The sequence below is a fragment of the Impatiens glandulifera genome, chromosome 7 (genome assembly GCF_907164915.1).
Source record: "Impatiens glandulifera chromosome 7, dImpGla2.1, whole genome shotgun sequence".
Taxonomy (NCBI): Eukaryota; Viridiplantae; Streptophyta; class Magnoliopsida; order Ericales; family Balsaminaceae; genus Impatiens; species Impatiens glandulifera.
Genome location: NC_061868.1, coordinates 33087280 through 33104006, shown reverse-complemented (window position 1 = coordinate 33104006; position 16727 = coordinate 33087280). Strand labels below are relative to the sequence as shown.

General features: G+C 29.9%; 1 protein-coding gene across 1 annotated transcript; it reads right to left on the bottom strand.

The window, feature by feature from the left end:
- Positions 1-15862: 15862 nt before the first annotated feature.
- LOC124909765 (agamous-like MADS-box protein AGL80) lies at positions 15863-16366 on the bottom strand. The gene has a single exon (XM_047450410.1). The coding sequence runs from the start codon at positions 16364-16366 to the stop codon at positions 15863-15865; it is 504 nt and encodes a 167-aa protein (XP_047306366.1).
- Positions 16367-16727: the final 361 nt, after the last annotated feature.

The following is a 16727-nucleotide window of genomic DNA, read 5'->3' as shown; positions in this document are numbered from 1 at the left end:
CATATACCCTTGCATTCCGTTCTTGCCAAATGTTATACACCACTGCTCCAAAGCCGCACTTGAACACGCTTGTTGCAAATCTTTTTCCCTTAGCTTTGAGTAGTGCTGCTTCTTTGATTTCATTCCATTCGCTCGGGAAACTGATAAGCTCTAGGCTTTTATAGAATCTGTCCCAAAGCTCCGAAGCAATACAGCAGCTCCCGAATAGGTGATCTATAGTTTCTTCATTTCCTATGCATAGAAGACAACTCGCGTCCGGGATGCTCATATACTTACTGATACGATCACGAGTGCTGAGTCTTTCCCAGAAGGCGAGCCATAGGATGAACTAGTGTCAATGGATAATCTTTGTTGACCATACAAGAGGAGCCCATTCTACTTTCTGCGCTTTTTCCCGGATTACCTCCCATATTTTCTTCAATACCAGCTTCCAATTGTCCTCAGCTTTCCATTCATGAATATTCGGTCTGTCGTGTAGTTGTATGTTACTTATATGATCAAATATCCCCTTTCCTTCTGGAATTCTTCTCAAGAACAAGTTCCAATTCCCATCTTTGATGTCTTTGATTTTCGCTTTTGCGCAGTCCCTTCTGATACGAGTATTTTGAAACTCCTCCTTGTCGATGATAGGCTGGTTTTCAAACCAAGGGTCATGCCAGAATAGAGTGCCTTTCCCGTCCCCTAGTCGGATGTCATAAAGATCTGCAATATCGCTTCTTAGTTTAAGAATCTTTTTTAGAGACCAGCTCATACCTTCGTGAATTTTGCAGGTCTAGATGCTGGTTTCGTGTTTCATAAACCTCGTATGCACCCATTTGATCCATAGTGACTCCTGATTGCGCTCCAAATCTCACAGATGCTTGAAGGTTAGAGCCTTGTTCCACTCGATACAATTCTTCAAGTCGATGCCTCTCTCGTCCTTCGGTTTGCAGAGAGCGGTCCATTTGACTTTCTTTCCTCCTCTTCCACTACTACCCAAGATAAAGTTTCTCATCAGCGTGTCGAGTTTCTTCATTACCTTCTTCGAAATGACCATTTGCTGCGCCCAATAGCCAACTATGCCCATAACCACGGTTTTGATAAGTTCGATCCTCACTGCATAAGAAAGTTTTTTCGCTGCCTAGCCAGATATCGTGTTTTTTACCTTTTCAATCAGCGGCTTGCAGTGTGAGATCTCAATCTGCTTCGCAGTTAACGGAATTCCTAAGTACCTTATGAGAAAGCTGCCTTCCTTGATACCCATGATGTTGAAGATGTCCTGCTTTGTTTCGTCCAAAATTAAGTTTAAATAGAATTAATCAAGAAATATATCCAAAATTAAGTTTAACTAGAATTAATTGTCCAATATATTATTCAGATTTCAAAATTAGAAAAGACACACAAGCATTTGGCAAAATAATACAAACTTTTTCAAAGAAAATTTATATTTTGAAAAGAAAAAAGAGAAATATAAACATTTGTTTTAGCAACTAAAAAGCTTCACTTGTACTACTGTTTTTTTTTTAAATAAATAACAATAAGCTATGAATGTATTTTATATTCATTTAATTCATCTGGTAAATTTAATTAAGTTTTTAACCTTTTAATTACAAAGTTTGGAATATAATATATATATATATATATATATATATATAATTTTTAAAGTGTCCGGTTTGCCGGGTCGAGAGATTTGCCGGGTCGAGAGATGTGGTTAATTTGATATATATGTGAGAATAAATGAATACTTAGGCCGGATTGTGGGTTGACCCGCCCATAAACTTAAAACGGTTAAAAATAAAATAAAAAATGTTATAGGTATGTTTCGAACTTGCAACCTAACAAAAAAAAGTACAACATAACAAAATAAGTGTGATTGGGATGTGATTTGCATAGGTCGGTATCAATTGAAAGTGGTTAAAACAATATGAATCAAATATTTGATTGACTAAAGTGTGAGGTCACGATGTTACATATTAAAATATATGAATCAAATATTTGATTGACCAAAGTAAGAGTGCAAGGTCACAAGATGAGGAATTCATTTGGAAAAAATATGTGATAAGGTATCTGAGAAGATAAGTTGTTTGCCGAAGTGAATAAAACGTTGGAATGAGGGCGTTTTATTTTTTATTTTAATATATTATTCGTGGTTTATTAAGAATTTTAAACATTGAATACATATTATTATTTTTTTTTTTTATTAAATTTATTTTACTTATATTTTTATCTGTGTGTATCGTACGAAAATTTTCCTAGTTAACATAGTTATTGCATTGCAAATTTTCTCTCTTTGAACAAATCTAATATTTCTTGCTAAGATTTATGACTTAAAAAGTATGGATGGGCTCTATAATGTAACTCAAAATAATTCATAAGTAGACCTAGAAAAACAACCAAAGGATGTAAATGGGCCTGAACAGAGCACACGAATAAGTTGTAAAGTCTAATACTAAGGAATAACTTCTGGAAAATTATGGTAAATAATAATAAGTATTTCTAGTTGAAACCTAAACATGTAAGACTTCTTGGATAATGTTAATTTGTTTTATGAAAATTTAATTTCATTGAGAATAAAATGACACATAATTGTATAATTTGATAGAATCATTATTAGATAGTAACCTAATAACAACCAAGTAAAAAGGAAAAGCAATAAAGGTTATATTAACAGTAAACTATATAGGTAACAAATTATGGTCTCATAGGCTGGAATCAAAGTAATGATGGTGAAGTGGGCATGAATGAGAAAATGGTCAAAAGTTGGATAGGTGAGCAAATTAAGGCCTAAGAGCATACTAAGACAATATATTTTCATAAGTTACAAGGATTAATACTATGAAATTTTCTGTCATTTTTTTCTTTCATTTTTATAAAAACACTTAATTAAGTTAAAGCTGAGTAATCTTGTTAGGGTATATAAGTTGACCTAGAAACTCTCGTTTATAAGATCTCATTTCAAATTTGCTTGAATAGTTGACTTCCTCCTTGATTATATATCAAATTCCAATCACTTCAATCATCATACTCAAATTTTCAAACCTAAATAATTTTTAAAGAACTCAATCATTACGTAGGTACACAACTTAAAATCTCAAATAAAACCCTTTTTTTATTTTCAACAAATATATTATATTTGTTGTCATTGCCAACATATTAGTTTATCCAATGTTTCTATATATGCCGTCTCATTTTTTTCTACACCGGTTGTTGAACTACCTTAAAGAGAAAAAGAGTGAATGTTGACTCTTTAATTTATGTTTTGAGAGAAAAATTAAAGGAATTTGTTTGGCATCTGACAAATGGCAAAGACAATGCAAATAGAGATTGCTTGAATGAGTTATTTCTTATAGATCGGATTAATTTGGCATCTGATTTGTTTATAGCATTTTGTAGAAAAACTAAACAGATAAACCCAATCTTCAAAGTTCATAAACTTTCAAAAGCTTGAGAGTTTCCATGTATAGGGATATATATGAAAGGGCCCATAGGAGATACTCAACCTAATCTCCAATTAGATTGAAACAACCTTTTTCCTATAAATTTCGACCAAAAACATTGCCGTCCAAATATCAATTATTCTGAAGAATTCTAAATTTTATTAGAAAATTCTATTATTTTATTCAAATTGTACACCGATCACGGTATGAGTTTTGATGAGTAAACAAAAGTATTTTTTTAAAAAGAAATTGTAGGTATCTCAAATATTGATTTAAATGATATAATGTCTTTAATTGTTTTTACTAAATACAAATTTATAAATTTGTTAGCATTTTCTACTTCAGATTCAAACTCTTCTAAAGAAAAATTATTTTAAAATAGACTAGTAAAAAGATAGATAATAGAATCTAGAACAAACAAAGAATAAAGTCTTGTTTATGGGGGTTGTACATTATTATTATTATTTAAATAGTTTTATCATAATCCAATGTTCATGTTATGTTATGTTTGAAAGTTAACATCCTCTCCTCTTTGTTAACATTATGGAAAGTCTCTTCAGATTTTTTTGTTAAGGATTAGGGATTGATTTCGGGTATAGACTATGGAGCTCTCTCAATAGAGTTTCTCACCTTCTCTTGACGATGATGCTATGTTTAATCCAATTGCCCATAATTTTCCATTCTTAATAAATTATTTTTTTATAAAAAAATTAAACTAAAAGTGATTTATTGATTTAAATAAAAACATTGTGAATACTAAATAAATAAAAACAGAAGCGTTATTGGATTTGAGCACACACCTCCAACCATTACTTATGTTGTCGATTTGATCTCTGATTTACTTTAGTGTTTATCCCTCGAACGATGTCTACAAATCAACATCCAAAAATCTCACTATTTTTTTTTAAAGATAACAAAGTGTATTTATAAAGGTATGCAATAAAATTAGACTCTAATGACTTATTTTTTTGGAATTAAAGAAAAACTAAAATGACACCCCACAGTCATTATCTCCGCTTAAACTTAAAGCGTTTTCAGATAGAATCGAACTCGTGACCTTTTGGTCGTGTAAGCCGACTCTTACCACTGGACTACATTGGTGGGGTGACTCTAATGACTTATTTGTATTAAATATACCATATTTTATTATAATTTTATTAAATATCATAATGGAGGATAACCTATAAAATTAAGGTTAAATTCCAATGATTTTATTGTATAGATTAATTTTAATTAATTAATTTGTACACGTTATAAAATAAAATAATTTATACTTTAATTATTTGTTATATCCACCTTATTCATTGGTCTACAATATGGAGGTTGTTCAACCCATTGAACTCGAGTTACTTACTTTTCGATTACTCCTTGAAAGTCATGTCATTGAAGAAGACTATATAAGATCTCGATTAGATCAACTATCCTTGATGAAGGATAAAATGCTTTATGTTTTTGTGCAAAACTCAAGCCTATCAACGACGCTTGTCAAAATCTTTCAACAAGAAAGTCAAGTCTAGACATTTTATTGCCGAAGGTTTCATTCTTCGTAAAATTAGAGAACTTCAAGATCCTAAAGGGAAATTCCAACCACAATGGGAAATTCCTTATGTTATCAAGTAAGTTTTCTCTAGATGTGTTGTTCGTCTATCTTCCATCGGCGACGATGAATTCTCTGCCTAGTACAATCTTGATACACTCAAGAACTACTACGTCTGAAGGCGGATAAGCAGAATCCAATCTCGGGCATTTTCTAAATCAATGTTCATCCAAATGAGTCGCTTGCTAAATCTATTAAGACCTTTAATTCACACTGATGCATTCCTTTAAAATAATTCGATACATTCTTTAGTCTTTCTGTTAAGGACTATTTTCCATTGAATTATTTGCTAGATCCTAGTTTACATTAGGGGATTTTTTGAAAAATGAGTTAATCTACTCTTGAAATATTCTCCAATTCCAGATTGCTTGAGACACTCTTCTTTGATTATGTGCTTTAACTTTTGAATTGTTTCAAGCTAAAATCTTTCTAAGGTGTTCGTTCATATTTCATATTTAGGACTAGGTTCAAATCCCCAAAACTATAAATTTAAAAGTGAGTATTATAAATATTTGAGAGATCGATGTTAAATAATGCATTCTTGAGTATAATATATGGTGGCACATTTAAACAATGGATAAGAGGCATGTGAAAGTGTGAGATCACAAGATGGAGGTTGAATCGTCGGTGGTTTGTCAGCTGAGGGGATAAAAAGGCATATGAAAAAGTGTGAGTTACAAAATGATGATCAATTGGGGGGTTAGTGGTTAGTTTGACGAGGTATAAGAGGTGTGAGATCAATTAGTATTGGTTATTGATTTGTTGAAATGGGGGTAAAAGAGGTCGATTAGTGGGTTGTTACCCAGGGGATAAAAAGGCATATGAGAGGATAAACATGCATATAAAAAGTGTGAGTTATAGGATGAGGGTCAATTGGGGGATTAGTGATTGGTTTAACTAGAGATAAGAGGAAAAAGTGTGATTCACGGGATGAGGGTTATTTGGGAGATTAGTAGTTGGTTTGACTAGAGATAAGAGGTGTGTGATCGATTATAATTAGTTGTTGATTTGTTAAAGTATGTGTAAAAGTGGTCGACTAAAATTGGTGGGTGGTTTGCCGAGGGGATAAGAGACATATAAAAAAGTGTGAGTCATAAGAGATCGACTAAGATTTGTGAATGATTTACTGAGTGGGTAAAGAGGCATATTAAAATTATGAGTCATAAGAGGTTGACTAAAGTTGATGGGTGATTTTTTGAGGGGTTAAGAGGTGTGTGAGATCACGAAATGAAATGTCAATTATGATTTAGTTGTTGGTTTGCTAAAGTGAGGGTAAATATAAAAGGTTTTCTTAACAAAATAGATATTAGTGGTTAAAAGTATATGAATGAGATGTTGATTGACCTATGTAGTCGATTGGGAAATTAGTTGTTGATTTATTGAAATGGGGAGTAAAAGAAGTCGCGATAAGAGTAAATATGATGAGATGTGAGGTGGGAACTTGTGTTTTGAGTTATCGGGATAAGAAGACAATAATAAAAGGAGATATCGACGGGTAAAAATATATAAATATCTGTTGATTGACCAGAATATAAACGTGTGTGTGAGGTCACAAGATTAGAGGTCGAAATTAGGATTGGTGAGATGAGATGAGATGGTTTGCTAAGGGGATAAAAGAGTCATATGAAAAAGTGTGAGTCAAAAGATGAGAGGCCGATTGGGGAGATTGATGTTTGATTTAACGAGGGATAAAAGGTGTGTGTAAGGTCATGAGATGAGATGAGATAAGATGAGATGTCAATTGAGATTTGGTGGTTGGTTTTCCGGAAGTGGGAAATAATTTAAGAGGTTGGTTACAAATGAGATATTAGTGGTTAAAAATATATGAATGAGATGTTTGATTGATCGAAATATAAAAGTGTGTGAGGTCACGAGATTAAAGGTCAATTGTGATTGGTGAGTTATTTATTAAGGGGACAAATAGACATATGAAAACGTATGAGTCACAAGATGAGAGGTCGATTGAGGGATTAATGTTGGTTAGACGATGATAAAAGGTGTGTGAGGTCACGAGATGAGATGTCGATTGAGATTTGGTGGTTGGTTTACCGAAGTGAGGTCACGGTAATATAAAAGGGATGGTAATAAATGAGATATTAGTGGTTAAAATATATGAATGAGATGTTGATTAATCGAATATTAAAAGTGTTTGAGATCACGAGAGTAAAGGTTGGTTAGATTTGTGGGTAATTTTCCAAGTGGATAAAGAGGAATATGAAAAAGTGTGAGTCAAGATAAGATATGGATTGATGGTAAAAGAGTTCGCAGTAAACGTAAAAATAATGAGATGAGAGGTGGGATTTATGGGGATAAGAGGACGATAATAAAAGAGATATTGGTGGTTAAAAATAATATGAATGAAATTTTAATTGACCGAAATGTGAAAATGTGTGAGCTCACGATATTAGAGGTCGATTGAGATTGGTGGTTGGTTTGTCGAGTGTGATAAGAGACATGTGAAAATTTTGAGGTCATGATATGAGAGGTCAATTGAAATTGATGGTTGATTTGAAAAGATATATTAAGTGTGTGAGGTCACGATGAGATGTGGATTGTGTGATTGGTTGTTGTGTTTGTCGAAATGATGGTAAAAAAATATCGCGTTAATGGATAAGAGGTCGGTAATGTTGTAAAGTATGTCTAACATTACTTTAGATAAGAGATAAATGTATGATACAACTTTAAGTAAAAATTTTGGATCGATCTATAGTAACTAATAATATAAATAGTGTAATTGAGTCGATTCTTACTAAGAATAATTTTATTATATTTTATGTGTTTTTCAAATTCATAAATTAAATTTTTTTAAATTTTTTGATATTTAATGAATTTTAAAATATATGTTAACATTAGATTTTAGGTTTAATTTTGACAAATTAAAATTAATTAAAATTAATTAAAATTAATTAAAATTAATTAAAATTAAATAAATTTAAATAATATTAATTTTATCTAAAATATTTATAAATAAATAATATTTTGTAAATGAACTGAATTCATATTACTGGAAATATCTAGCAACGTAGATCGTAAATATATCATAAAGTAATTGTTTTATAAATTAGTTTTCTATTTTAGATATTTCTTTTTTACTATAACGGTACAACCCACAACACATGACATTCTTATTTTAAAATATTTACATCCTGTAAATAATTTTGTTTTTCATTTTTTACCAATCCCACACCACCACAAACATAATTATAAGACAAATAATTTTCCAAATTACTTGCCAATGACATGAAAAATGTGTCATTGGAGCATTTAAAATGAAATCTGTGTTCTATTTGTTTTTAAGGAGGATATGAATTCATTAAAGACCTAAATAGTGGTACTTTGAATGATTATTACTTTCAAAAATGATTTATTTTGATTTTTTAATTCAATTTATTTTTGTAAGATAATGAAATTTTAAGACAAAACCAATAGTATCTCGGGAAATTGAGAATATTTACAAAAGATGTTAAAAAATTAATTTGTTTTCAAGGTTGGGTTTACTTTTAAATATATATTTTTTTAAACTTCTTTTTCTTTCTTAAAACTATTGTAATCAATGTTTGTTAACCAAAAGTAATAAAATTAATTAATTTAAAATAATTAAGTGATAAGATTTCGTACGTAAATAGTGAAAAATATTTATTACTATATATAAAAAAAATGATTCATTTTGTGATTATTATTTTTAATTAAAAGAAAAGTGTTATAAGGAAATAAAAATGAAACAAACATTCATATATGTTCATAATTTATTTTTTTTAATTTAAAAATGATTTTTTATATATATTAGCAATATAATAAATTAAAATATTCATATATTTTTACCCAAATAGAATTTAAAATTTTAATACAAAATTAGTCCTAATATCCCATTTAAACTTTAAACTTGAGGTGTTTTAACTGAAAATCAAATATGTATCATTTAGTCTCTTAAAATGGCTTTGGTTACTTAATTGATTAGCATAAAAAATGTCATTTGTTCAATTTAAAATATCCATTAAAACTTTTGTTTTGTTTATAAATACATAAATATAGTTTCAAACCTATTAATTTTTAACCAAAGAAAAATTATATTAACTAGCATTTAGCCGTGCATTTGCACGAGTAATATAATAAAAACTGTGAAAAAAATTACGGATAACATTTTTAATTTTTAACCGTTTTAAATTTAAAAACGGGTCAACCCACAATCCGACCCAAGTATCCAAATTAACCACAGCTTTTGACCTGACAATTCGGACACTTTAAAAATTAAGCATCATTATATATATATATATATAGATTAGTTAGTTAAAAAGTTGAACTTATATTAATGTTAAAACGTCTCGCGTTTATCACATTTGGTGTTGAATTGAAAATATAAAGTCTTAGTAGCCTACTTGGTTAAAGAGTTGTACTTGTTTTGTTAGGTTGCAAATTCGAAACATACCTCTAGCATTTTTAATTTTATTTTTAACCGTTTTAAATTTAAAGACATGTCAACCCACAATCCGACCCAAGTATCCAAATTAACCACAGCTCTCAACCCGGCAATCCGGACACTTTAAAAATTAAGCATCATTATATATATATATAGATTAGTTAGTTAAAAAGTTGAACTTATGCTAATATTAAAACGTCCCGCGTTTATCAAATTTGGTGTTAAATTTAAAATATAAAGTCTTTATAGCCTAGTTGGTTAAAGAGTTGTACTTGTTTTGTTAGGTTGCAAGTTCGAAATATACCTCTAGCATTTTTAATTTTATTTTTAACCGTTTTAAATTTAAAAACGGGTCAACCCACAATCCGACCCAAGTATACAAATTAACCACAGCTCTCGACCCGGCAATCCGTACACTTTAAAAATTAAGCATCATTATATATATATATATATATATAGATTAGATAGTTAAAAAGTTGAACTTATATTAATGTTAAAACGTCCTGCATTTATAAAATTTGGTGTTGAATTTAAAATATAAAGTATTAGTAGCCTAGTTGGTTAAAGAGTTGTACTTGTTTTATTAGGTTTCAAGTTCGAAACATACCTCTAGCATTTTTTATTTTATTTTTAACTGTTTTAAATTTAAAAGCGGGTCAACCCACAATTCGACCCAAAAATCCAAATTAACCACAACACTCGACCCGGCAATCCGGACACTTTAAAAATTAAGCATCATTATATATATATATAGATTAGTTAGTTAAAAAGTTGAACTTAGATTAATGTTAAAACGTCCTGCATTTATCAAATTTGGTGTTGAATTTAAAATATAAAGTATTAGTAGCCTAGTTGGTTAAAGAGTTTTACTTGTTTTATTAGGTTTCAAGTTCGAAACATATCTCTAGCATTTTTAATTTTATTTATAACCGTTTTAAATTTAAAGGCGGTTCAACCCACAATCCGACCCAAGTATCCAAATTAACCACAGCTCTCGACCCGGCAATCCGGACACTTTAAAAATTAAGAATCATTATATATATATAAATTAGTTAGTTAAAAAGTTGAACTTATATTAATATTAAAACGTCCCGCGTTTATCAAATTTGGTGTTGAATTTAAAAAATAAAGTCTTTATAGCCTAGTTGGTTAATGAGTTGTATTTGTTTTGTTAGGTTGCAAGTTCGAAACATACCTCTAGCATTTTTAATTTTATTTATAACCGTTTTAAATATAAAAACGGGTCAGCCCACAATCCGACCCAAGTATCCAAATTAACCACAGCTCTCGACCCGACAATCCAAACACTTTAAAAATTAAGCATCATTATATATATATATATATATATATATATATATATATATATATATATATATATATATATATATTAGATAGTTAAAAAGTTGAACTTATATTAATCTTAAAACGTCCCGCGTTTATCAGATTTGGTGTTGAATTTAAATATAAAGTCTTAGTAGCCTAGTTGGTTAAAGAGTTGTACTTGTTTTGTTAGGTTGCAAGTTCGAAACATACCTCTAGCATTTTTAATTTATTTTTAACCGTTTTAAATTTAAAAACGGGTCAACCCACAATCCGACCCAAGTATCCAAATTAACCACAGCTTTTGACCTGGCAATCCGGACACTTTAAAAATTAAGCATCATTATATATATATAGATTAGTTAGTTAAAAAGTTGAATTTATGCTAATATTAAAACGTCCCGCGTTTATCATATTTGGTGTTAAATTTAAAATATAAAGTCTTTATAGCCTTGTTGGTTAAAGAGTTGTACTTGTTTTGTTAGGTTGCAAGTTCGAAATATACCTCTAGAATTTTTAATTTTATTTTTAACCGTTTTAAATTTAAAAACGGGTCAACCCACAATCCGACCTAAGTATCCAAATTAACCACATCTCTCGACCCGGCAATCCGGACACTTTAAAAATTAAGCATCATTATATATATATATATATATATAGATTAGATAGTTAAAAAGTTGAACTTATATTAATGTTAAAACGTCTTTCATTTATCAAATTTGGTGTTGAATTTAAAATATAAAGTATTAGTAGCCTAGTTGGTTAAAGAGTTGGACTTGTTTTATTAGGTTTCAAGTTTGAAACATACCTCTAGCATTTTTAATTTTATTTTTAACCGTTTTAAATTTAAAGGCGGGTCAACCCACAATCCGACATAAGTATCCAAATTAACCACAGCTCTCGACCCGGCAATCCGGACACTTTAAAAATTAAGCATCATTATATATATATATATAGATTAGTTAGTTAAAAAGTTGAACTTATATCAATGTTAAAATGTCCTGCATTTATCAAATTTGGTGTTGAATTTAAAATATAAAGTATTAGTAGCCTAGTTGGTTAAAGAGTTTTACTTGTTTTATTAGGTTTCAAGTTCGAAACATACCTCTAGCATTTTTAATTTTATTTTTAACCGTTTTAAATTTAAAGGCGGTTCAACCCACAATCCGACCCAAGTATCCAAATTAACCACAGCTCTCGACCCGGCAATCCGGACACTTTAAAATTTAAGAATCATTATATATATATAGACTAGTTAGTTAAAAAGTTGAACTTATATTAATATTAAAACGTCCCGCGTTTATCAAATTTGGTGTTGAATTTAAAAAATAAAGTCTTTATAGCCTAGTTGGTTAAAGAGTTATACTTGTTTTGTTAGGTTGCAAGTTCAAACATACCTCTAGCATTTTTAATTTTATTTATAACCGTTTTAAATATAAAAATGGGTCAGCCCACAATCCGACCCAAGTATCCAAATTAACCACAGCTATCGACCCGGCAATCCAAACACTTTAAAAATTAAGCATCATTATATATATATATATAGATTAGATAGTTAAAAAGTTGAACTTATATTAATCTTAAAACATCCCGCGTTTATCAGATTTGGTGTTGAATTTAAAATATAAAGTCTCAGTAGCCTAGTTGGTTAAAGAGTTGTACTTGTTTTGTTAGGTTGCAAGTTCGAAACATACCTCTAGCATTTTTAATTTTATTTTTAACCGTTTTAAATTTAAAAACGGGTCAACCCACAATGCGACCCAAGTATCCAAATTAACCACAGCTTTTGACCTGGCAATCCGGACACTTTAAAAATTAAGCATCATTATATATATAGATTAGTTAGTTAAAAAGTTGAACTTATGCTAATATTAAAACGTCCCGCGTTTATCATATTTGGTGTTAAATTTAAAATATAAAGTTTTTATAGCCTAGTTGGTTAAAGAGTTGTACTTGTTTTGTTAGGTTGTAAGTTCGAAATATACCTCTAGCATTTTTAATTTTATTTTTAACCGTTTTAAATTTAAAAACGGGTCAACCCACAATCCGACCCAAGTATCCAAATTAACCACAGCTCTCGACCCGGCAATCCGGACACTTTAAAAATTAAGCATCATTATATATATATATATATATAGATTAGTTAGTTAAAAAGTTGAACTTATATTAATATTAAAACGTCCCGCGTTTATCAAATTTGGTGTTAAATTTAAAAAATAAAGTCTTTATAGCCTAGTTGGTTAAAGAGTTGTACTTGTTTTGTTAGGTTGCAAGTTCGAAACATACCTCTAGTATTTTTAATTTTATTTTTAACCGTTTTAAATATAAAAACGGGTCAGCCCACAATCCGACCCAAGTATCCAAATTAACCATGGCTCTCGACCCGACAATCCAGACACTTTAAAAATTAAGCATCATTTTATATATATATATATATATATATATATATATATATATATATATATATATATATATATATATATATATATATATATATATATATATATATATATATATATATATATATATATATATATATATATATATATATATATATAGATTATGGAGAATCACTAGTATTAAGCATATAACTCATATCCTCAAATTCTGTATTTGATTCTTCAAAACCAAACCATTTATTATATATATATATATATATATATATTAATAAACATGCATGATATTTTGAACAGTAGGAAGATGTAATTGTTTTATATATCTGCTTTTCTACTTTAAATAAATCTTCTTACTGTAACACACTCAAACATAAAACTTTTTTCTTAAGATGGTTTTAATTATATTGGTTTCTCCTTGATTAACAGATGACATGAATGATCACTTATACATGACATTGTTTTTTTATTGAATTCAACTACTGTTCATAAGATATTAAAAAAATGTAAGTACTAATAGTTTCTTTTGCCATCATAATTGACCATCATGAAGAAACTTGTCCCATTTTGCAAATGTTACTAATCTAATTACAGGCTAAAATTAAAAATAAGATTGGACAATTATTCAAGTTATTGGATGTATCACAGAGATCTTCCAAATGTATTAATTTTATTGTTTAAGTTAAATGTTCATAAAGCCACTACACAATTGTGTGCCGAAGAATCTTGTTTTCGCTTTTTGAACAATAAGTAGAATAGATTAGCTATCCGCTTTTAGGATTCAGAAGTCATGTATTATTTTAAATATTTTTTGAACTATTTTATATTCCAGATAGGATAATAAATATTGTGATTCATTGGTAAATTGATTTTTAATTATCTAGAAATCGGAAATGTATAACCATTAACATGGTTAAAACAAAACAAAATGAAGTTCAATTTATTATCATTTTGTATTTTGACCTAAATTCCTTAACCTATCGAGTACTCAGTTAAGACCCTCAAACAATATGTGGTTGCCAATATATCTTGTGGTTATAAGAATGTATTTTTATGAGGTATACAAAGGTTCATTCTTCGCTTCATATCATGTCGACTTGTAAACTCTTTTTAATATTATTTTGGAAACCCAAATTCTCAATCTTTATTGATATCTAAAATTGAATGTATGGTAGAATATAATACAATCTTCCTCTCTTTATTTTAACATGGTATTAGAGCTCTCTCAGTGAAAGATCTCAATTTGTTCTTATGTACAGAATCTAGTCTTCCGTTGTTTCCATCAATGGTTACTTTAGCCATTGATGGAGGGCTATAATAAAACATTATTATTATTATTATTATTATTATTATATATATATATATATATATATTTTAATAATAATATTTTTTTCTTTCAAATAATTTTATTGATGATCTTATTTTCTTCGCCAATCATAATCTCTGAGTTGTGTTTTCAATTGTAGTTTTATGATAGTATTCAGTGCCCATATTTTTGTTTGTCTTAATCCAATTATATGTGCGTATTGACGTTATTTAGTCAACACACTACCATTCTTCTGTTACCATTTTATTCTTATAGGGACTACCTTTTTCGCTGGTTTTTAATTTTAGGCAACAGTAATCTCTTTTTAATCACTGAGTTTCTTTTTAATATAAACAGTAAGTTCAAAATATTGAAAATTAAAGGGCAGAATAAAAACAATGACATAATATAATGATAATGAAAAAATATGTAGTTTGGTTATAGGATCGACCATTATAGATTGTTTCCCAATGTAAGATTGTTCCTAGAATTGTGCAGTCTATCTCAGTCATTTGTGGCTCGTTGGATCCCTCTGATTTTTCTTCTATGTACTATCAATATGTTTTTATGTAGCAAAGATAAACGAAAATGAGTATTTCAATGAAATGATGAACTCCTCAATCAAATAAAAACTTATATGATATAAATATCAAATAAACAAAACAAATGAGTCCAACAACTAACAAGCTTAAGACACACACAAAACACAACTAAGAACCTTAAGCAAAACAAACAGACACACAACCTTAACACACAAACCATAAATAACAGCCTTAATCTAAACAAATAAACACACAACCTCGGCACACACAAAACACAACTGACAACCTTAATCAAATCAAATAAAGACACTAAACACAACTAACAATCTTAATCAAAACAAATAGCAACAATCTCAACAAAAAAAAAACTTAAAAAAGAAAGACAAGAAACACGCATATTTGAGAAGACATTCCCTTAATGTGAAGAGGGGTCATGTGGGCCCATGTCATTGTTATGGTAGTAAGGAAATGTGGGCGGGTTTCTCGGGTATGACATTCCCATGTTGGGATCTACCATGTATGGCATGTCATTTTGCGGGAAATCAGTGGGCAGAGGCTGAATTCCCATGTTGGCCGGTTGAAAATCAACATTTGGAACCTGAAATCCCATGTTATCGGGTTGAAAACCCATATTGGGAGGCTGAAATCCCATGTTGGCATGTGGAAAATTGATATTTCGAGGCTGAAACATCATGTTATCAGGTTGGAAATTCATATGATGGGGCTCAAATCCCATATTGTTAAGTTGAAAATCTATGTTGGGAGGTTGAAACTCCTTGATCGGAGCAGGAGGATATGTTATATTGGACGCCATGAAAGAATCAAACCCCCTATGATTTGGAGGCATGAATTCAGCTTGGGTTAAACCAATTTATTGGCTACCACCACCCTCACTGCCGCCAGTGCCAAATTGAGGAGGAGGAGGACGGTTGAAAGAAGAGGAATCCCTCAAACGAATCTCCATCATCCTCTGAACCTCCACCAGGTTCTGGTCGGTAACTCGAGCCAGCTCCTCGAAATCTTCCACATTCAGCCTTGACATCGCTGTTTGTGGATGCATCATGGATTGAAACATGATTTGTGTCATCTGAATATGATGGTTTTCTCTTTGTTGTTTTCTAAGCTTTTCTTGTATCTTTTCAAGCCTCTGCCGAGTGAAGGTCTCTTGATTGACCTTTCGTTTTCCTTGACCAACCTTTGGAAAACTCTGGTACTTTGTGATAATTCTGTGTACTTCTTCTATCGATGGCCAGACAGAATCATCGGCACTATAGATGACAGTACACGCTTTAATGTCACACAGAGTGGTCAATTCATCTAGTTTCTTCACGATGCCAACTTTTCTCTTCTTAAGCTTGACTTTTTTTCTAGTCATGATGTTTCTACTAGGAATTGGACTTTTCTCTTTTTGTTCTCAATGGGTTGATGGTTATGGTAAGACTCTATTATGGGTTTATGGGATTTTGTTCATATTAAAACTCTTCTTATATAGATTTTTTCACAAAAACTTGATGAAAATTTGTTTGAAAGGCTCCCACTTTAGATACATTGTAATCAATATTGTCAACCAAAATTTCAAAAATTAATTTTTTAGATTTTGTATTAATGGTGGTAAAATTTATTACCATAAAAACTAATTTCCTATATTATGAATATGAGTAGATTGAATAAATAATTATGTTATAAAATTAACATTTTTATTTAAAATATTTTTTCTTTTGGATTATAACGGTAAT